Here is a 23154-nt window from a genome sequence, read left to right as displayed (position 1 = left end):
CCTGGAACCCAAGACCAAACTCCGAGGCTCTTGGTGGTCCTGAGAGCAAGCAGCGTTTCACCTTCCAGACCCAGACTGCTTCCTCAGGATGAGGACCTCAGGATGAGCCTTGCAGAGCCTCGTGCTGTCAGAGCAGCAGGATCTATCTTCCCCCTCGGCCAGCTCCAGCTCGCTGTATGCTGTTCCTTTGTTCTGAGGCCCAGGGCGGAGAAGGCAAAGTACAGATGGGAAGGTGGAATGTTCTGAACCCAGGCCTGCAACCGTGTGCATGTGGGCTCTCGCTTCCTTCTCCTGCCAAGCTACAGTTCTCCCAGGGACTTGCCAACTTTCTTGCCCTCCTTGCCCTCCAAATACTCGAACCCCTCTCGAATGGACTTCCCAGTCCACCCGAGTAATCCCGCAGTTACCAAGCAACAGATCAGTTTATCTAACCACAGGGAGCTCCCTTGTAGTGAAGGCTGAATGAGCCCCCTCGGTCACCAGGCTGGATTACCCGGCAGGATGGGCAGATGCCACTTTCACTGCCAATAAGGTGAAATCACAGCCTAATTAGGAAATCAATATGCCTGCTTGGGTTACTGCTGCAGAAGAGGGGCCCCAGGACCTCCTCTCAGCTTTATCGACAGACTCACAGAGAGCCACCCCAGGTAGGAAGCCACCCCAGCCCAGGCTTGTGTTAGTGGTGTCCTTTTGCAGGACAGAGTGTTTCACTTTATTTTTTTATATTTATATACTATCCAGCCAATCAATGTTTTCTTTTCCATTTTATCGCTTTAAGGTCAGGCTCAGAAAAGTCTTCCTCATCCTAGCATTGAAAAATGTTCAAGCCTATTTTCTTTCAGTCTGCTACTCCCTTAATTCCATCTAGATTTTCTTCTGGTTTAACGATTCCTCCCCAACAGCTATCCGGTTATCCGAGACAGTCACTGGACAATAAATCTGCCCCCCGGGGACTCAGAATATGTCCCTGTCACACCCTTTAGGATGTTCAGAACACTTCCTGCAGGCAACATTTAAAGAGATGAGGATGACAGTAGCTAACGTTAATGAGGTCTACCAAATATATTAACACGTAACTGACACGGGGGTGGTGAAGGGATTTGAAGGCAAAAGAAGTCAAATCCAAGTCTTTCAAACTGGCCATGTGACTTGAATAGTAATTCTACCACACTCATGTGGCCCTTGGAGCAGGTCAGGTACTGTTTTTGGCACTTGACAAGTATTCAACTCACTTCCTTCACCAACGACCCCCATGATACAGGCACTGTCAGCAACCCCACCTTACTGGTGAGGAATCCCAGGCACAGGGAAGAGAAGCAGCATACCCAGAGTCACCAACCACTGACAGAAAAACTGGATCAGCCCCGAAAATCTGACCCCATGACGTGCACACTTAACTACCATCGTGAGTCCTTATCCAAACAAGAAGTCTCTTTCATGACATTTTTTTTAAAAGGGGGGTGCAGGGGGAGAGAGAATCTTAAGCAGGCTCCATGCCAAGCAGAGAGCCCAATGAGAAGCTCAATCCCACAACCCTGAGACCAGGACCTGGGCTGGAACCAAGAGTGAGAAGCTCAACCGACTAAGCCAGTCAGGTACCCCAAAATATTTTTAACAAGACAACGTTCATGTTATCTTAAAACCTCAGACTCTTGGAGGCCCTAACAGAGTACATCTTAAATGTAATGGTTGGATAACTTAGTTGAGAAACAGCAGTTTAAAAAAAGCACAATCTAAAAAAAAAAAAAAAAAAAAAAAAAAAAAAGCACAATCTGTTTCAGTTTCATTATAGACACAAACACAAATATGTACACTTGCAGAGGAAGTCTGAAGGGCACAAAAGATGTGATTCAATTTTAACTCGGATTGTGGGTTTATGGGTGATTTTTAAGCTTTTCTCTATTTCCTGAATTTTTACAGCAAACATGCATTATTTTTATAATCAGAAAAAAACTATATTTATTTTAAGAAAAATAAAATAAACCAAATGGTAGATTTTTGTCCTATAACGAAGTATCAAAGTATTTAAATCTTTTTTTTTTTTCAAAGTATTTAAATCTTTACTTACCAAAACCTCTTTCCCTTTGGCTGGCTGAATGAGTCTGTGAAGGATTTTTCTCTTAAAATAGACACACAGAGGAGTAGTAAAATCTACTTACTTCTCTGATTTGAAAGTTGCTGCATGTAAGCCAATGACTCAGAGCCACGGTGAGGCCCCCACCAAGGACTCTGTAGGGAAGCAAGCCCCCGAGCTGTAAGAAAAGCTGGGATCTAAGTGATCTTGGTTGGAAACAGTGATGCTTTCAGATGGCTTGAGGTGGACTCAAAAGTTTCTACTTCCCACCTTGCTCTTATGGATGAAGGAAAAGTCAGCAATGTCTGAGCGGGGTTTTGGTGGCTCTCAGATGACAGTAAAAGTAACGTACAACTCCAGGGAGAATCTGACAAGCAGTCCCTCTGGTGCAACAAAGTAGTTCAGGTAAGGAATCAGGTAGCATGGGACGATAATTTTGCCTACACACTATTAAACCCAAAGCTTTCAGGTCACTGAAGAGCAACTGTATCAAGACTCCTCTAACCTCTGGATTCTGTTTTGGCAGAGATGTAAGCTGGTAGGTGGACCCTATAAAGGATGTTTTCTTTGTGACTTCTTAGCATCAAACCAACGCTAGCTTCTGTGAACCTATGAGGGCCCCAGAAAGCACCCCATTTCAGGGGAGCCTCCCTGTGGCAATGGACACTGCAGAAAAATTCCCGAGTGTGCCTTTGTGGACACGGGGATTCATAAACAGTGGGTTTCTGCCTTATGTCCAAGAACAAGACCCAGTGAAAAGCAGAAGACAACTCCATGCCCTGGGTTGAGGGCAGGCATGCTGCTAGGCCACACTGGCCACAAGCAATCAATACATTGACAGCATGATAGATCTGCCATCTGGCGGGCAGCACAATGAAAGGGAGGACAGAGATAATGTTTTGAGATAGCAGAGGCCTAAAAGGGAAGAATGGAACCAGAATCTCAGAATGGACAGGAACTTTGAGATTATTTACCTGAGTGACAGAAATTCTTAAAGCAGCTTTATCAGGATGCAGGCATAGACATCCCTGGGCAGGTGGGCAGCGCTGGGGAAGGAGGGGGTAGAAGCCCAGAATTCTGATGACTCTGGCTAGAATCCCAGCTCTGCCCCTCACCTAGCTGATGTCCCCGTGGAGTCAACTGCTTTCTTTCAGCTGAGTACCCCCCATGTCAGAAAGTGCCTCCACAGACACCTATGAGCATGTTAAGTGCTCTTTACACATTTTAATTCTCTGTGAAAATACCAAGATGGAGAAAAATCAAGTAGGTGTGGAAACAATTAAGCGTATTTGTAACTGGTAGGGCTATATCCTGAAAATGCTGTCTGAGATTGATAAGCTCGGTGTAAAATTGCAGCATCAAACCCCAGAGCTCAGCCCTCTGGGCCTGTCCTGTTTGACATTACTATGGATGCCTTGGATGATATTACGGAGCATATTTATCACATCTCCAGATGAAAAGCAGCCTGCAGGGACAGTTAACACAGGGGATGACAAAACACCTGCCACACCCTAGCAGGCCAAAGGGATGGGCCTTCAGCTAACAGGTGAAACACAACAGGGGCACAGGCAATGTCTTGCTCTTGAGGCCAAGCAGCGGGCTGGTCAGAACTATCACACGTGCAAACAAGATGGGGCTTAGTTGGCCAGTTTCAATCTAAGCCACAGGATGACCCAGATGACAAGAATGCGGGAGGCAGGGAGCCAAGAGGCCTGGATGCCTAAGAACACTTGCCCCTCCCTGTGAGGGGCAGGACACAGGGAGGGGCCCCACTACATTGTAAGCCCAGTCCATGCTGAGTCCCCCACACGCTCTTACCATCAACAGACCCAACAGCTACCATATCATTGTCCTCTTTTGTGCTGGTCAGTCTCTGCTGCACATTTGAGGAGTCTCATAAACCCGATTTTGTAAAGAACCTGGGCTGAGAGAAGAGCTGCTGAGATGAAGGACTGTGACCAGCTGAGGTGGCCCCTCCAAGGGAGAGGACCCTGGCACCTTCCCGCACGGGCTGTGCGACTCTTTCGGTTTGGCCGAGGCCTGATTTCTCCTCGTGCCAGTCTGCTCACTCACAAAAGGATTAAGTGAACTAATGAATCAAAGCGCTTCTCACAGTGCCTGTTGCGAAGGCCCTCATTAAATGTTGACTGTTATTGTTATTAACAGTTATGGAAAAGAGGAAAGGCGGGAGAGAAGGAGCCATCATCAGATATCCGACACCTGTCATATGGACCAGGGATGGCTTTGATCAACAATAACAACACCTTGTATTTTTGTGTTTGCAAATCATGCACATTCAGCATTTGAATCTCACAGAGACCACAGAGTGAAAATCAGACCAATGGGAAAATGAAAGTGGTCCAGTGGGGCTCATTTCTAGGAGCTCTCACAGTAAGCAGGGGCCACTGGGGAGGTGGTGGCCCCCATAGCCGGGAGGCCTAAAGCAGAGGCCTTCCAGACTGAGGAGCCACACAACAGGCAGCAACAGGCGGGTCAAGGGCGGGCTGTGGCGGAAGCACTGAGAAGATTCCAGGAAGCGCTCACCTCTCTTACAGACTCAAAGAGGAAGCAGGATGGGACACTGGGAGAAAGCAGCATTTGCTCCAGGCTCAGCACGGGCCAGCTGTTACACGGTTAGTGCCTCCTCCCACTCCTCACAGCCCCATGAGCCCCACAGCACAGGTACACTGTCGCCAGGGCTGGGATCAAGCTCAGAACATCTGACACCAGCTCTAGGCTTCCCTAATCCACTGCATCCTTCTGCCTCTGGATCCGGAAGGAAGCCAGAGAAAAAGGGGGATCCAAATCCTCCCTGCCATCATCTCTTCTCAGAGATCTTTCAAGGTTAACTGCCCCACAAACTCAAAGCTTCTACCACCCACTCCAGTGGTCACCACTCTGATGGTTTCAAATCAAATTTTTCCATATACACAACCCAATGACCTCCTGCTTCAAGTCTGTTTCTTCTACTGCTATGGAGAGCAACTATTTGCACATAGAAAAATATGTGTAGCAAGTTCCAAATACTTTTTTCTTTGTCCAATATTAACTCTAGAAACTGGAAACTTCCACAAAGGGTACCAGCCAAGTGCTCAGAGGTGGGCTCCAGGCTCTCTCAGACTCGGGGCCACAGGATCAGGCCTGCCATGTCCACTGGGTTACTAGGGACCAGCCTTGGTCACAGGGCCCTGGTGAAGTCTCAGTGGGATATGCACATGGACTCAGCACAGCCGAGGGCACACAGAGGCCCCGAAGAGTCCCAGGCCCAGCTGCTGCTCCAGGGCGATGCTCAAACTGCATCCCTCTTCTGGATTACTAAGTACTTAAGATGTTACTCTCCATTTCAGACTGCTGCTGTAACGTCAGGGCCAGAATGAAAAGGACACCTGAAAAAGACCTGGAATCATTTCATTTAGGTGTAACAGGATGCAAAGACTCTGGCCTCTTTGAAGTAAGGAGAGCATGGAGGGGCTGGGGATGCATGCTTTCCTACTCAGAAAGGAACCCGAGGCCCATGGGAACAGATTAGAGGAGTGAGTCACCATAGGAAGGGCCAAGACAGGTCAGAATGACTAAAACTGAATCGAACCACATGGAGTGAAGGAAAAGCTAGGGTCTGTCACGTTCTTTCCTATTTTTTCAATGGAATAAACCACAAGAGCTCTGGGCAAGGCCAATCTAAAGAAGAGCCGGGCATCCTGTTGCATGCAGCCTCAACTGCCGTCTGCTGAGTCATGCTGGGCCAGCCGTGTCTCCCAACTCCAGTGGCTGGGAGGCTCCAACAGGGACCGTGACTGCCCAGCATCCTCCCAGGAGAGGCTGGCTGGGTTCCTGTTCTTTGTCGTTGGCCCTGACTGCTTGACTGAAAGCACAGCCTGTGTCTCCCACGGTCTGCAGGTGACCCAGGTGTGGAGGAAGAGCAGGGTCACCATGAAATCCCTCTAATCGCCTCATTAGCCAGGGGGGATGAGGATCTGTTTGTTCCACGAGGAGGCACAGGGCTGGTAATTGCATGGTGTCAGAGAGAAAAAAATAGTGGTAGAAGCAAAAGGCTTCTTCTGTAAAAAGCTGCATGTGCACTGCTATAATGAAGTCAGGCCACAGTACCTGGCAGGGAAGGAATGAAGACTGGGTGTGTAGCAGGTGAGCTGGGTAGAAGGGGCCAAGCCCTCCACCAGAGCCTGCGCCCACACTGTGTCACCTGCCCGGAGCTGCCTGTGAACGCAACTTGGCGAGCTCAAAACCAATAGGGGACTCGCCGACACACAGGCTCTGAGCGACAACTCTGCTGTGCTGTCTTTTCCACCAGAAGAGGCCAGGCCACCTTCCGCAGTACTTTTTCTGTCCCTGTCCCAGTCTGGACATACAAGAGTAGATTCTCTTTGGTACAAATGCCCCAAAGTGATAATCCAGTGTGAACATCAAAGTGACCCTTTTAGCTCCCAAACAGAGAGGCCAGTGGGACATACTTTCATGCACAACCAGTGCAGCCAGCACCTCACCGTCTTACTGTGTTAAGGACACCCCATCACCTGCTCCGAGGACCTGGGTCTAGGGACCTGTTAAGTTCATGACTCCATCCCACTCTTCATGACTCCAGGCTTCACTGAAGCGTGGTTGCCTGGGTTGGGGCCTGGGCGTCTCTACTGTATACAGCTCTCCAGGAGAGTCTGAGGGCAGAGTCTGCTCCCCTGTTCAACAGGACAAGCACATCTTTCTCAAGGTGTCATCTGGTGGTCCTCAGCTGTTTCTCTCTGGCCTTCAGGCTGAAGTCAAGCTATCTGGCCTTCCAGTGGAGTATCTGCTCTGGTCCCCTAGAGGCAGGGTCCTGACCTGGCTTATCCCTAGGCCTCCCCTACCTGTGAAGCCAGGGAAACTGTGTCAGAAGATGATGAACCCAATTCTTGTTCTCCCAGGACAGTCTGACTGAGGAGTGGAACAGGGGGCAACAGGGAGACAGCTCTGTAAAGCAAGTGTGCTCCCCGCCCACCCCCCTCCCCAGCAATTCCCCCACACAGGATTGGCTGTTTGCAGAGTTCACTAAAGAGGTAAGTAAGAGGTATTTACCTCTTTTCCTTATCTTTCCTTTCTTCCTACCATGCTCTTCCTCTTGAAATCACAGGGTGCTTTCATTTTCTATTCTCCTGTTCAAAACTATTCCCCGAGCATCCACTGTATACTAGGTACTATGGGAGGTGCTAGGAATGTGATGAGAAAAACCAGACAGGTTTCCACCGTGAGCTACACTTGAAGGACATAGACATGAACCACACAAACACCCACACAAACAGATGGCAGTCTAGGGTGAGGGGATGGTGGGGTGCTCACCTGGGCAGGCAGCCCAGAGAAGACCTCCTTGCAGAGGAACTGGGTCCAAAGATAAAGAGGAATGGCGAGAAGCCCAGGCCCTCAGGAGCTAGGCAAAAGCCCTGAGAGAATGGGGAAGTGGGGGCCATGCAGGTCCTCGGGAAGAGGGGGTCTGCTGTTGTCACTTGTCGGAGTCATTAGAGCCATGAGACCCAGAGAAAGGGTGGCCACAAGTGTAATGGGTGAGGGGTGTGAAAGCTCTTCGGCTCGGAGCACAGGTCAGAGGGGAGCAGAGTGGCCACAGACAACAGCTCCAGAAGGCCAAAGAAGATGAGGGGCCGAGGGCTGCCACTGACCGCAGCAGGGTTTGAGAAGTGGTATGAAGACACTTGTGCAAAGCAGCCAGGGTGATCAGCAGTTTTCAACGCTGCTGCAGACCAGAAAAGGAGAGATCTGGCCTGCATGTGGGGGGTGAAGACGCTCTCACAGAGATCCCCATGCTTTCAAGTGTGGCTTTTGTCTAGCCTCTGATCTCATGTTTGGCCAATCTGTCTTTTTTACAGAATGAAATCGAGAAAATTTTCACAGTGGGCAATATTCCAGGTTTGCCTTCAGCTAATTAAGTGATATTAGGGAGGTTGTAAATGCCACATAAAAATTGGCAGGCAAGCTGCTCCTAATGATGAGAATATTGCTTTACAGGGAAGTGCAGCTGCAGCTTCTTAATGCTCATCTTAGAGAGGACCAGTTCCACATTTTCAAGGTTGTTCCTGATAAGACAAGTTCAAGGGTGCTGCACAGCTGTTAGCCACACTTCCCACTCCCCATCCCAGGGAAGCTCACAGGGACAGGGAAGGAGGGCGCAGAGAACCACCAGTATTGTCATTTTTGTAACCAACACCCAAGGGCTCCTGCATGTTCATGTTTGGGAGGCGAGGGGACTAGGTAGAAAGAGGGAGAGTCAACCATCCCAGGGCACAAAGAGGGTTAAGTGGCTCAATCCCAACTCTTTATCACTGGGTGATCCTCCCTTGCTCAGCACCGAAGACACAAGTGGGGCACTAGATTACTAGTCAGTGCAGGAACTCTTGGTAGTTGTTTAATAGCTACTGATTAGGCCAGGGTGAGAACCAGAGCAAGTGACTGGGCAAAGGCCTCCAAAACTGAAAAAGGCCCTAGATGGAGCTATGTAAAACCCCTAGTTTAAACTTTGGTGATCAAGCGTTTGTGGTAATTCAGATGGGAAAAGTCTGGCAAGCATCCTCTCCAGGAGGATGTTTACTTGTAGAGAATACACTTTATCTGGGACTTTGGGGTTAAGGCAAAGCTCTGCAGTGCTTGGGTGCTGGTGGCTCTGACCTGAGGCCAGGATGCAGGGGAGCCAGCCCCATGTACCCCTGCATTTGACTACAGCCTGCTGAGCACTGGCCAAGCACATGCAGATCCAGGTGTTAGGGATTAAGAGACCTATCATTTCAGATTGCTTACCTGTTTGATAAGATCAGGTAACACTTTAACAAGGTTGGTTTGAGAAAACTTATACAAATAAAACAAAACTACATTTCTTTTACGACCAGTCAACAATTCAGACTGTTGTTTCTCTACTAATTTTAAGAGGAGGGAGCAAGAACAGAGGAGCATAGTTAATGGATTACTGATAAAGGCGATGCCCCAGATGGTTCTAGGTACTCAGAAAAACATCAGAAAGACACAGGTGGCAGTGGCCAGAGGTGAACAAGTCTTAGGTAGCTACAAACTAAATCATTTGGGGAAGCACAGCACATTCATGATAATAGCACATAACTTACATGAGACAGGGTGGTTAAAACCAGCAGACTTGCTCTTCCATATTGGCCCGGTAGCACTAACATGGTGAGGTATTCTATTCTTGAACCATTTTCCACAGTGTCAGATAGCCCTCCACAGTGTGCCTCCTCACGACTCATGTGCAACTGCCCACACAGACAGACACCCTGGCAAACAACACAACTCTGCCCTCCCGCAGCAGACAGTAGTACTAGGGTTCAGTGTCTCCTGGGAAGATGGAAACTTTGGAAGGTCTGTTACCTTTGCTTCTCAGAAACTGCTGAATCTACCTTGCTTCAAAATCAGAACTATGTTTCACAGGGGGAAAATGCTGTGTTTGTGATGGATGTTGCTAAGGGGCCATTCAATATTTTACCAACAGTACTGACTTTCTGTGTGCATGTCTATGTCGGTGGTTGGGGTGGGGGTTGCTTTGGCAGGCCTGTGTGTAGGTGTCAGAAGAGTTTTGTAACAATGACTGTATTTGTGTGCAGGGGAGAAACATCTTGTGTTCCTTTCAGAACTAAGCACTGAAAAAATAGACACAGACCTGGTGATTAAGATCTCATTTGGGGACATTTCTTTTTCTGAACAGTGGTCAAGTAAAGGAATAAAAGCATACAGATGAGATAAAACTTCCCTTTGCTGTCACACGGAAATAGTCTCCTAAGTTAACTTGTCCTTGCTTCGTATTTTTAACGCTCAGACGAACCCCTTGCTTGATGCATGACAAGGTGAGACAGGATCTTGCTTAGCGTGGGATGGATCTGGTTCACAGGTATCAGAGGTCTGCATGTAACATCTAACTATTCTAGGCAGTAAACCTCATCAAATGGAATGCAGAATAATTTGGCAAATTTAGTGCTATTACTTGATCCACCCATACAAAAACATAAGAAACCACTCTCTTTCTTGACAGATGGATTTCAGGAGACGCTTGAGCTCAGAACAATCACTGTGGCCACAGTATAACTCTCTGCACTTCGTGGGCTTTAATGGACTTTTCTTCCCAGTCCTCAAAAAGCAGCAACTGGCATTTGCTTGAGCCTTGACTGAGGTGTGGAAAATCTGTCAAGTTTTCTCTGCTGCTTATCCTGACCACAATTATACGGTCCATGTGCAGATTAGCTGCAAAGTCATTCTTCTTGCACGAGTGACAAGATTTTCCCAAATAAAAAAGGTGCCTACTGTATCTGTGAGTGCCCGTCTGCGTTATCAAGGCGGGGGTGGGATGGGAGGATGTCAGTGTGTGGAGAGAAATGCCTTCAAAAGAAGGGCATAACAACCCAAAAAGTAGCTGTAACTGAGTGGTGACATGGCCAGAACAGAGAGCGGTATTGTCACGGGCGGAGTAATCCTGTGACACACTGCTGTCACTCACCACCCGGCTCCCTGCCGCGCCAGCCAGACATCAAAGGCTGCCCCATACCATCTTACATGCTCTTTATCGGCTAATCAGCCCATTCTTCCCTAAATAAAGCCCTGTTAAATCCCCCGCTCACAGGGGTATCGTAGTCCTGGTGCCCATCTGCTAGCAGGGTCAGGCGAAGCAGGAGGCGGTGGCTTGCTCTCTCCCTAGTGGCTTCTCAAGGTAAGGACAATGCTGGCTCCAAGTCCCCCTCCCAACGGCCTCCTTGCCTTGCTGCTCTGCTTTCCAGGGTCTGGGTAAGAGCTGAGGACATCCCAGTCTGAAGAGCTGCTATCTGGATTAACACTTGCTAATGCAATTCCCAGTCATAAAAGTAGATCGGCTGCTAACAATAAAATACTGGGACTGCATTTATTTGCGGGGAGAGGAATCAGCAAAATATGGATTTCTTACCAGTCATCAACTGGCAGGTGCATTATCTTCTTGAAGTGCCAACATTTTAGAGACGGTGGCAGGATGGCCTGGCTTCCAGATCACTAGGAGGTCACCCTCAGGCCTGACCTCAAACTTCACAGACTCAAAATCAAAGTTAGCATGTGGATATACCAGCCACCTCCAGTCTCGGGACAGCAACCTAACTCTGGCACACAGCTGTCGTGTAGGGGAGTAGATGTGAGGCATCTTTTCCCACTGGGAGGACGGGTCAGTGAAGTCTCTGGCTGTAGCCCTGCCCAGAACATGTAGCAGGGGCAGCAGGCAGTGCCCTGCGCCTCAAAACTGCCTGGAAGAAACCAGTGCCGGATGTGTCTTAGTCTTGTTTGGGCATGCATGAATAGCAGCATGTGGAGAACTACCTGCCTCACAGAATTACTGGAGTGGGGTCCTATCTGAGAGGTACTAATATAAGAAAAAAAAGCAACCATCTTAAAAAAATCCAAAACTAGCATTAAATTTAGGCAAATTTTATCCATTACAAAGAGCCTTGAAGATGCCAAGTCCCTGAACAGATCAAGCTGGATGTTCCAGCATCTTAACCCATCTGGTTTCTAGGTCTCTGTTCTAAGGTGCTTCATCTGTATGGCCCACCCTCATGCTGATGCTCAAAACAATCTTGGGAAATCACTAAAAACATCAATTTCCTTCTCCCTTCTGTAGTTGGGGAACCTGAGGCTCTGGGAAGTTAAGCAGAGACATGGCCCAAAGCTCCGAAGCTCACATCACAGTGGAGCTGGAACTGAGTCCAAGTCCCCTGCTTCCAAGGCCAGTGATCATTTTCCTATACTGGGTGGTCCTTTCTCCCTTTTGTCATCACACTCCAGAGAAACCAGACCCTGACAAGGGTGGTAACTGTGAATGCACGAGCAGGCATTGTGTGGGAACGTGCAGGAAGTGTGGCACGCCCACAGATGCTCAGAGTCAGGGCAAGTGGATTTTGGTATTTGTAATTAACAAGCAAAAAGAATGATGTGCTATACAAAATAATTGTCCAGAATATTCAAGGGTTCACAGACCCCAAATGTGTGTTCAATGTATCCTTTTCATACACGTGCTGTAAAAGCAGTATCAACAACCCATCCCCAAATTCCCCATAAAGCAGCCCATGGGATCTGAAGTATTCTGGTTCTTGCAAGGGGCTAGGGCTGGTATTAAAAGTACACCTGTCTCTGAGGAGAGAAGACCATTTCCAAAGGTATTTTGTGGAGTTTCACAACCTCCTGAGACTGTGGAGGGGGACTCAGAGCTCAGGCTTCAACCTGTAGGGCAGCCCTCCTTACTCTCCTCCCTACTCCCTAAGACCTCTGGACAGTTCAGAACATGCTTTTTGAGGGAGAGGAGGCAGGGAAGGGAGGGAGAGTCTGGCGCTTGCCTCCACAAGTGCTCACACACCAGAGGTACATGTTAGCGCCAAGGAGAGCAACGTGGTGCAGGGAGTCAGCCCTCAGTGCCAGGCTGCAGCGTCAGCCCTCAGTGCCAGGCTGCAGGAGAGTCATGCTAAGCAGGAATCCTGGACACAGCCCCTCCCATCTCACCAGGACAGGGCCAGGGGAATTTCACAGAGCATGCCAGTTTTCAAACAAGTCCTTGAGGCTTTCCAGGGTGATCCACAGCACATCTGAAGCTCTGACTCCAGCAAGTCCCTGAGTTACTCTTCTGGTAGGCAGTGAAGACAGCCCAATAGGTTGGTCTTGCTACCCCAATAATATCCCTACATCTGGACCCGACAAGAGACCTCACTGCATTTCTGCAGGTGCCTTAAAAACATTCAGATTAGGTATCTTTCCTCTTGTTCCAAGCACTGTCGGTAGAGCTCTCCATACCCACCTGAATCCCAGCCATTTGTCACAGGACCAATTCAGCTCATCTTACCTGTTCAGGTTTGCTTTCCTTCTCTTCACAGCTGTGACACTAAGCTTTTGGGGGGCATCTCTCAGCCCGAAGCTTTTAGCCACGTGACCAAGGTGGAGCGATCGGACATGAAAGATGTGCTTCAGCTCCCGGGGGTAGGTTGCATAGGCTCGGATGAAGGCCTGTAGAGCTGCAAGGGAACAAGGTCAGAGAGGCCGTCAGGATGGCAGCTTGGAGCGCCACACATGCCCTGGCCTAGCAGCTGTCCAGCACACTTTGTCTTGCTAGGCAACGTGAGATGCACAGCCAGGATGGCACAACATACGTGAACCACCTCTATCTATACTTGTGTATATATTTTTTTAATTCCTCAAACTCCTGATAGGACATAAGTATCTGTTGACTAATCTAATTTCAGATTTTACTGTGCATCTTATCATCATCCTGGAGGGCGGGGGCCCCCTTTTCTCCTTCATTACGGTCTTGGGGCCTCGCATAGTAGCTGGAACACAACAGGCAGCTAGTGTTTGTTGTAAAAATGACTGAAAAAACAGAATGAGTGAAGAAACCACAACATGTTCAATGTGGTAGTCTCTCATGAAAAATGAGATTAGACCTTTATGTGAGGAAAGCATTTTTCTAATTCATTTATTTTTTGCATAGCTAATACATGCACGTTATAAAATTCAAAAGGTTCCAAAGGCCTTACTGCGCTTGTTATTATGCTATCACTGCGATGTGTTGCTACTGCTATAAGGTTGCTCACCCGCAAGTCCCACCTCCAGCTCCCCTATCCAGAGGGATGGCTGCTACTTCTTCGTTTACTCCTGGGATTTTAAAACCAAATTCATTCTAAAGCATCTAAGATTTATTGATACAGTGCTTCTTACCCACTTGAAAAATGCATAAAAAAGGCAATGAAAACAGAATTTTAAAAAGGCAGAAGGCAATTATTAAATTTCTAACATAGTCCTTCCCATTGAAGATTGCCAACAGTTTTGAGATGTCCATCCAACATTGCATGGTGGTTTCAGTCCTGTCTTAAGAAGAAGGCCCCTATTCTAGAGCCCAGTGCTGGCCAGAGAAAAAGGCAGACGTGGTTCCCAGGAGCATGGAGCTCTAGCTATACCTTAATTTAGTATTCCTATGAGGAAAGAGACGTTCCTATATCCAGATGCCCTCGAATATATCGAATTCCAATGAAAATCAAGTGTCTGCCTCTTCTCACTACAAAAGGGCAGGAGAGGATGGATGGCTCTGAAGGGGCCCCCATCCCATCACTGCTCACTTTCCTTCCAAGCCCAGCTCTTCCACTGGCCAAGCTGGGGCCCAGCACTGCTTGTCTCATGGAAAAGCAGGTGCTAAACACCAGCCTCTCTCGCCCTCGCTTGTTGAGCCACTGGACTGGCAAGTTTGCCCACAGCTTAAACGTAATATCCCAGCAGCACCTGGAGATTGGCGTTTATGAACAGTAATAAAAAGTGTCATTTTAGCAGATCAGCTCCTAGAAGGATCCTGGGAATCCACGAAAGCTCTATTTACTGAGTAAAGTGAACTCCTTTTCCCAATCGATGAGAAATAATAACCAAGGCAACTCCTCTGCACCCCTCTCGTAAATCTGTGCTTACTCCCCTTTTTAATAACTGGGGACTAGCTTTTTCAGGGAAAATCTTTAACACTTCAAATGGCCTGCGCTGTCTGCAGGTTCTGGCACCTGCAGGTTCTGATAGCAGGTTCCAGACATGGAGCTATACACTCCAGTCCTCAGGGAAGCCCTGCTGCCACCACCCTGGGACACAGGCCTCTTCTCCTCCACACCTCACCACCCTTTCCTGAGCCTCAACTGGGACTCGGGTCTAACAGAGGAGACAGCAGCCACCCTGAGCCAAGTCAAAGACTCTGCACCTTTACAGTCTCATGCACACTGCTTGTAAGCACATCAGCCTCCTATTAAGGCTGAGGATGGAGAGCACCAACTTAAGAGCTGAGGATGGAGAGCCTCTGTCCCAGGAAACACAGGTGCCCAGCTAACAGCTCTACAAGCCCAATGAGTTTGCCAAGAAATGGCAGATGTGTCTTCTCTCTCCACAACTGCTCAGGCAGCATTTCACACTATGAATTTTTACTAACCCTCCTTGTCCTGGGGGCTCCTGTCTCACTGGGGCCAGGGATACTTGGCTGTCCTCACATCCTTGAATGGCCTCCTGTGTCTGGATGGTTCAGAGAAGCAGGAATTCCAGCAGAAGCTGTTCATAGATGCTTCCCAGAGGCAGTGTCGAGAATGTGCAGCAGGAATAGGGGTTGTGGGGCCCAGAAGAGAGGAGAGCAGAAAAAGAGGGCATTTATTCAGGCTGGTGGAGGAAACTGCAGCCACTTAGAACACGTGCTTGAGTCACAGTCTCCCATCTTATAGCCGTAAGAGAGACAAACTAAGGGAAATCTACTCTAAAATACCCTACATGGCCATTTCATCCTTGTTCCTAAAATCAGATTTATTCTTGGACATCCGAGCAGGAATATTAGTACCTTATGGATGATGCTTAAGATCAAGGAGGTATGGAGGAAAAGGAGGGAACCTCGCCCCCTCTGCCCCCAGAAAAACGAACGTCCGTACAGAATAAAGGCACGTGCATCTGACTACCTGGGATCACACTGAGGGAGGGGGACTGAACTGTCACCAGTGGTTTGGGTTTTCTTGACTTAGAGAAGCAGCCCTTCCAAGCCAGACTCAGCTTCTCTGTGTGTGGCCCCTGCCCCTCCAGGAGACCTGAAGCAGACCTCACTATATGAAAGGGGTGATTTGTAGGTAAAGGACTCCAGTTTCTGAAATTTTTGTTCAGGAGTCTGGAGTTCAAACTTCTGTTACCACAGTCTTTAACCACTTGATCTCTAGCTAAAGGAGGCAAGAAATGAAGAGGAAAAGAGGTGGCTGCTTCTGGAAACTGACAATTAAACGCTAGTTATTAACAATGACTGGGTCAGGAAATGCAAAAGGAAAACAAATGCATCCTTGGCCCAGTTTCTAACTAGTTTTCTGCCATAAAGGCAAAAACCAGCTGCTTTGTTAATTATTTATGAGGTAGGCTCTGAAATGGCATAAAAGAGAGGCACGTCTGGAGTGGGGAATTTGCATATGCAGATTGAAATGCTGAAGATAGTTTTGACTTCCGGGTGCAGTCACTGTCCCCACGTTGTGAACTGAAGACTCTGAGTGGCGCTTACATGTCTGCTCCCCCCATGCCTCCAGAGCTCACCATGCCACGTACCAGAAGAGAAGGGAGGGAGTGCTTAACATCTATGTGGAAAGGCCAAGACCTACTGCAGGCAGTCTCCTCCCAGACCATCACCAATCTGATGTGGAAATCAATTAGCAGAGGAGGAAACTGCATGTTTCTTTCCTTCTTGGGGCCTGAACATTGCAGAGCAGCCCCACTCCGACATCCTTTAGAGAGAAGACAAATAACTCTGCTTGTTTCTTGGTATGAACGATTTCTACGGTGATGATGACAAAAGAAAACACAAAACCACACTCTCTAAGGACTCCTTACTACAGCCTCACTCTGACGACCCAGACACCCTGAGACAGCTGTAGTCTCACTAGAATATCCAAAACACCCTTGACCTCAAAACCAAAGATGAAGATGAAGGTGTGAGCTTGATTTCTTTCTTTTCATTGCAACTTTGTTATTAACCCAGAAATTCTGCAGCACAGCACCTAGGGAAGTACCACCCAGCAAGCTCACTTTGCCTGTCAACAAACGACCAACCTCTGTAGTTATGCTGTGACAGATAATCTATTCCTCTTGAGAGACATGTGCCAGTACTTCTCTAAAAGTAGGTTCTGAGGAAAACCCTTAGGAACTGCTGAATTCACTTGAGGGAAATGCAAGGACAGGCTACCATGAGAAATGGGTCCAGAAGGATACACACTAATTACATATCAGTGGTTATGGGGCCATCACTGGGACTTCATCTTTCATCCTGGATACTTCTGATCTGTTCCAGTGGTATACCACAACAACCAAGGGCTGCTTTTATAATGTGCCAGGGTATACAGTAGGCACTCATAAATATCTGCCGACTAACCCATTCTTATCCTCTATTTCCTGATGACCACAACTGCCTGTAGTTAAGTCCCCCAGCACTCACTCTCTCCCACCCCTCCCAAGTCTATTCTCACACAGGGCATCTTTTCCAACCTTGGTGGGCCATGCTATGTCTCTGCTCCAAGTCCTGCAATGACTTCCATTGCCCTTGGGGTGCCCCCAAAGTTCTTGGCAGCTTCTAAGCCTCCCTTTGCTGCATGGGCCCTCCCCTCCTGTGGCCACACTGCCTCCCAGAGCTCCTCTGGGCCTGGAACACTCTTCTGTCGCAGGAGGGCATGACCCTCAATTTGCTCATGCTGCATCACAGCAGGGCTCATGTCGACCCTCTGTGTAAAATGCACTCTGCCCAGCTACCCCTTTACCTCCCTTACCTGCTTTATTTTTTCCACAGTTAACACCTATTTTATTTTTTTAAAAGATTTTATTTATTTATTCATGAGAGAGAGAGAGAGAGAGAGAGAGAGAGAGAGAGGCAGAGTCACAGGCAGAGGGAGAAACAGGCCCCATTGCAGGGAGCCCGACACAGGACTTGATCCTGGGTCTCAGGATCAGGCCCTGGACTGAAGGCAGCGCCAAACCGCTGAGCCATCTGGGCTGCCCCAGTTAACACCTTTTAAAAGACTAATTCAGTCATTCATTTTATTTTTACTATGTACACTGTCTGCTCCCTCACTAGAATGTTAGAAAGGTTACGATTTCTTTCTGTTTTGATTCCTGATATTCCGAGCACCTAGAACGACTAACTCAATAGCTCTGTTAAATGATTTAAAAAAAAGAATTTTCAATTCATAAAAGGAAAAGATGATGCTGTGGTGTTCACATACTGGTAAGCCAACCTGGCATTCTTCTCTAAATAGCAGATAACCATCAGAAAGAAGCCGGGGGAGGGGGGGGCCCTGCATGGACTGCATCTCATTGGCACGAGACACAGTCACCAGCCATGACACATGGCACACCCATCCAGCTGTTCTGAGCCCCCTTCCCCCAGGCTCTTTGTCCTGTACGCCAGGGAATTGCTTGAGTCCTGGTGATCCCAGGAGCCAAGTTATCCTATAAGAGGGCCTGAATGTTAAATGAACACCTAGCTCTCTTGTAAATTCCCTACGAATTGGGGTCAGGGTCTAGTGCCCTCCCCCTCAGTACTGTTCTTTCTCATCTTCCTTTGTATGTCCAAACTGAGACTGCTCAGGGCTGATGCTTCTTGTCCTTACCTTCATCTCCAATTTCCATGCCTACGACGGTCTCTGCTGATGTGTCATGTCTCTTCTATCCAGTTTTCAAAGACAGACAAAAATGGATCCCTGAGATCCAAGTCACTGGGTCAAAGTTCTAGTCTTACGTAAGCCAAGATAAAGCCTCATTTGTGTGAAACATGGGAAAGGATGAAATTAACATTTAATACGGCTTTAAAGCCTTCCGTGCCTGCTTCCAGACCCTGTAGGACAAGCAAGACAGAAGACCCTAGGTCGGCCTCTCAGCCCATCAGGGGTATGCCGGTAAAGTGGGGACAGCGTCCTTAGGGTTATCTGTCCACAAGCACCTAGGAAATCCACCAACCTTTCTTCGCCCAGGAGACCCTCCTCTCATTGGAGTGCACATAATCTTCAAATACCGTCTGCAAGACTGTGGCTCGCTCTCGGATTTCCTGGGGGCCAGAGGCTCGGGATTTCTGGGAGGGTGGCGGAAGGATTAAAAGAGAGACAGAGTCAGAGTCAGGAATAATGAAGCACTTTATAATAGATTTAATAACAGTAAAACCACCCGGGAACCACCGAGGGTCCAACAAGGGTAATCCTTTCAATATTACTAGAGGAAAAACAGGAGCTATAAAGATGTTAAAGTCAAGCAAAGATGAAGATAGCTTTGTGAGGGAGTAGATTGGGTCTGTTTATTTGTTTACTTGTTTGCTTACTTGTCTTCCTAGCCTCTTGTCACTCACGTTCAAAATGAAGGTCCACTGGGGATACTCTGGAATTGTCCGAATCTGGTTTGGGCATTGAAAACACCACTGAACATAGGCAGATCTCACATGACCGGTGTGTCCTATTCCTACCAAGGCCTGAAATCTTGCCCCTCCCTTACATTCCACAGGGGAACAATGGGACATTCTCTTGAAGAGGGCCCCATGGGGGCCTGCCTAAAATTGAATTTCAGAGCATGCTCCCTCATTCCTAGGGAGGTTCAGACTTGAGTGTTTCAGATCCATTCTTTCAGTCCGGGACCACTGGACTGGATGCCAGGGACCTATTAAGGAGTGGTCTGTTCCTTCACGCCACATGCAGAGAAGACTGCAGAACCTCTGCAGCAAACCATCCCTGTATGAGGAGTGACGTCTGGATGCACTAAAGTTCTACAGATGGAAAACGTTAATAAAAAAAAAAAAAAAAAATCCTATCCTTTTCAGTCTTCAACAATCCTGGAGAAAAGATTTCCTTTCTTTATATCCCTCTAAAACCAAGTGCTGTTTCCTGTATCTTTTTTTTTTTTTTAAGTAAGCTCTAAGCCCAATGTGGGGCTTGAACCCACGACCCCGTGATCAAGAGCCGCAAGCTCTACCAACTGAGCCAGCCAGGCGCCTGTTTCTTTCTTTTTTTTTTTTTTTAAACTTATTTTATTTTTTTAAATTTATTTATGATAGTCACAGAGAGAGAGAGGGAGAGGCAGAGACACAGGAGGAGGGAGAAACAGGCTCCATGCCGGGAGCCTGACGTGGGACTCGATCCTGGGACTCCAGGATCGCGCCCTGGGCCAAAGGCAGGCGCCAAACCGCTGCGCCACCCAGGGTTCCAGGCGCCTGTTTCCTATGTCTTAAAACAAACATGAATGCTTTCTACTGAATGTGAAACTGAGATCCAAAAGAACCCAGATTCTTCAAACTCAGTTTGGCTAATGTGTTCCCCCAAAGACACGGATTTTCTTAGAGATGCTACTCAGCCTCTACTATAACCCACCACACACCACCCACATGGGTCACCAGGAAACAGCCAGTGTGAGTCCCAGTCCCTGCTTCCCTTAACCCCCTGTGGAGGACAGGGTGCCTGCACCTCTGTCTGGCTCCCCGTACCTAACCTAGACTCCAGAGTCTCTTTCACTTTTAAAGCTGACAGAGGAAGAACAAAGGGGAGAGAAGGAAAAGCCTCATTCTTTGGGTCGACGTCCCTCTCTGTGTTAATAGAGACTTAACAACCTAAAAATGTTTTTAGCTTCGTCAAATCATTCCTGCTACCTGTTTGGTTGATGACAGTCTAGCCGATTTCACAGTACATGGTCCCCTAAGGGTTTTATCCACTCAAATGTCAAGAGAAAAGTCACTCAGGAGCTGTGTTATGAAAGTGGACATTTGCTATTGTTATTAACAAGGATTTTTTTTTTTACCCTCTTAACTGACGTGAAATGCAAACTTTTTTTTTTTTTTTTTTTTGCTGCCCTCCTTTCGTTAAGCCACCTCAGCAATGCAACTGTCACCTTCCTTGTGTGTGTGTGTGTGTGTGTGGTTTTTTTTTTAATATGAATGTGAAATTAGCGAGGATGCCCTTTCCCCTGGCGGACAGAATCCTCTGTTATTAAAAAGTAAAGCACTTTAATAATGAAAACTTTTTCCTCTTTTTCCTGTGTTTTAACTGTTTAAAATTAATGAGAAGGGCAGAATGGTTGTCAAAGCGATATTGAAAGCCGGGCAGCCAGGACCGAATAAGCACAAAAATCCCTCTAGAGTGTTAGATAAACAGAGCTCCAGCCCGCTCGAATCCCTCTGTTGGTTATTGTATACATTCTGTAACAGCTCTCAGAATAGATCTGAGAGCCAGGGAGGCAGAGAGGTTTCAGAATTCCAATAAAGGCCTCAAATTAAAGACAGCCTGGTGCGAATTCCAGGAGAAAATTAAAGAGACCTCAAGCTTAAGTGACAGGTGACTTGCTTCTGTGTCACAACTGTCAGGGGATTTAGTGATAATATGGCAATATATTACAAAGGGCTTTTCTTATTCCCCCTTTAGGTTTCAAAATGAGGCATCTTTTCTTCCCAACCCAAAAAAAAAAAAAAATTACATACACACACATATATAATGTGTGTGTACAAGTGAAATAGGTAGAAAAAAGGCGATAAAACTAAGTTCACACGTTTGAAATGATGAGGTCAGTTTTAGTAAAATATAAGAAAAAGTTAATGCAGAAAACATAATATACTCAGGAAAAAGCATGTCTTTCTCCCCCTACCCCCACTTCCAGAAATACTTTATTTTAAAATTACCCCTCTTGAGAATGAGGTATTTTTCAGTTGTCTTCTGGGGAGGACAGTCTAAATTTAAACTGAAGACAGGGGCAGAGTTATGCACGCAGCACCATCTCAGCCCCAGACAGGTAAAATGCTCCCGTAATGAGAGCGGGTCAAAGCCCGGAGGGCGCATGAATGCCCTGCAGGACTGGCTCGCCCACCCCTCAAAGACGCATAGACCCAGTACTTAATGAAGCTAACTTGCAACCAGTGGACCAGGGCTAGCTTAGGAAAATACAGTTCCAATGGTCCACACTCAGTATTTCTTAGGCTGTAAAGCCCTACTGATCCTGGAGAGAATGATGATCAAAGGGACTGAGGGAGGGAAGGGGCTGCTGATCTCATTTTAATATCTCACCATGGCCCAGTCTTTTGTTAAGGTCTGTTTAGAGGCATATTTCACAGAACAAAAAAAACTTGTAGAAAAAAAACACATTTGGGTGTGTCCATACTTTGAAGATGAAAATTTCACACCAAGAGGCAACAGATGAGCTGAAGATACTCAGGCTGCATTTTTTTTTGTTGTAAAAAGTTTTAGGTAGTAGCAGTGGTGGGGGGAGGGTGGCTTTTCTTTTCTTTTTCTTTTCTTTTTTTTTTTTTTTTGAAGCATGTCTTGATGTTGCTAACTTCTAAGGTATTTTTAAACTAAATGGAAGGATTTTGTTTTAATCACTTGATTGCCAAGTTGAGTTCCACCCTTATGCTTCCCTAGAACCTTCTGAGTGCTTCCCAGTAAAGTTGAAAGATCAAATTTATTCTCTTTGTAGGTGGGTGAACATTCGCACACCCAGACATAGCTATATATATTTTATATACCTAAATATGAAATATACATTTTACAGATGCTTCACTCACTCTCTTTCTGTTCACAGAAGCCCAAAAATGTATGTGCCAAAGGGACATTTACAATGGACTTCAACCAAGTGAGAAGAGGGGCCTTATAATGAGGTGTCTGGCTAAGTGTGTAAAGGCCTATTTAGTGAGCTCACATTTATCTGTCTGGCACTGGTCCATGTGCTAGACAGAACTGCCCAAACTGAGAGCAACAATTAAAACATACAGTATTTCTTACTGAGCAACAGAACTAAAAGTTGTATCCAGCATCTACTTTATTCATCTTACTTCTCACACGGATCACACACATAAAACACTCTTCTAGGCTGTAGCTCTGTGTGATAATTAGTAATATAGTCAATTTCATTTAGTTTCTCTTTAGCCTCTGAATTCAAGTTAACATTGGTTAAACAAGCCAGGTTTGCATCAATGGGACACGTGGGACTCTAGGATGATTAGTTTTGTAAGCTAATCAGTTATTTTGGTGCCAGTGAAAGCCCAACCTTGCTGAGTGTTTTTTTCTTTTTCTTTTAAGATTTTATTTATTTGAGAGAGAGCAAGAGAATGAGCACAAGCAGAGGAGGGGGCAGAGGGAGAAGCAGACTCCCCACTGAGCAGGGAGCCCCAAATGGGGCTTAATCCCAGGACCCTGAGATCATGAACTGAGCCACAGGCAGACACTTCACTGACCAAGCCATCCAGCACCCTGAGTGTTTTTTCTTTTTGAAAACAAAGTTCACGGGCAGCCCTGGTGGCTCAGCGGTTTAGCGCCGCCTGCAGCCCAGGGTGTGATCCTGGAGACCCGGGATCAAGTCCCAGGTCAGGTTCCCTGCGTGGAGCCTGCTTCTCCCTCTGCCTGTGTCTCTGCCTCTTTCTCTCTCTCTCTGTTTCTCATGAATAAATAAATAAAATCTTTTTAAAAAATTAAAAAAAAAAAAGCAAAGTTCACCACACCTTAAAGATATAAAAATATTCTGTCTGTCCCTCTCCATCAAGGCAGGAACTTGGGGCTGGGACAAACTGAAGTGCATGGAGTGTT

General features: G+C 47.1%; 1 protein-coding gene and 1 non-coding gene across 9 annotated transcripts in view; both read right to left on the bottom strand.

Annotated features, from left to right (window-relative positions):
* Nucleotides 1–23154, bottom strand: part of DDX31 (DEAD-box helicase 31) — a 70925-nt gene that overhangs the window by 4454 nt on the left and 43317 nt on the right. For 5 of the 8 annotated variants that reach the window (XM_049114939.1, XM_049114937.1, XM_049114942.1 and 2 more), the window contains 3 exons: nt 18921–18992; nt 18566–18677; nt 12924–13092 (listed from right to left, as the gene is read on the bottom strand). In XM_049114939.1, coding sequence (XP_048970896.1) covers nt 12924–13092; nt 18566–18677; nt 18921–18992 — 353 coding nt within the window. Of the gene's footprint in view, nt 1–12923; nt 13093–18565; nt 18678–18920; nt 18993–23154 lie in introns of those variants that run through there. The other 3 variants (XM_049114940.1, XM_049114943.1, XM_049114938.1) reach the window with 2 other exon arrangements.
* On the bottom strand, nt 19510–19582 carry TRNAK-CUU (transfer RNA lysine (anticodon CUU)). The gene has a single exon. It is a non-coding gene; the product is annotated as a tRNA-Lys (tRNA).

This window comes from Canis lupus, chromosome 9 (genome assembly GCF_003254725.2).
Source record: "Canis lupus dingo isolate Sandy chromosome 9, ASM325472v2, whole genome shotgun sequence".
In the NCBI taxonomy this organism is placed as follows: Eukaryota; Metazoa; Chordata; class Mammalia; order Carnivora; family Canidae; genus Canis; species Canis lupus.
This window is presented reverse-complemented; position numbering and strand designations above follow the sequence as displayed.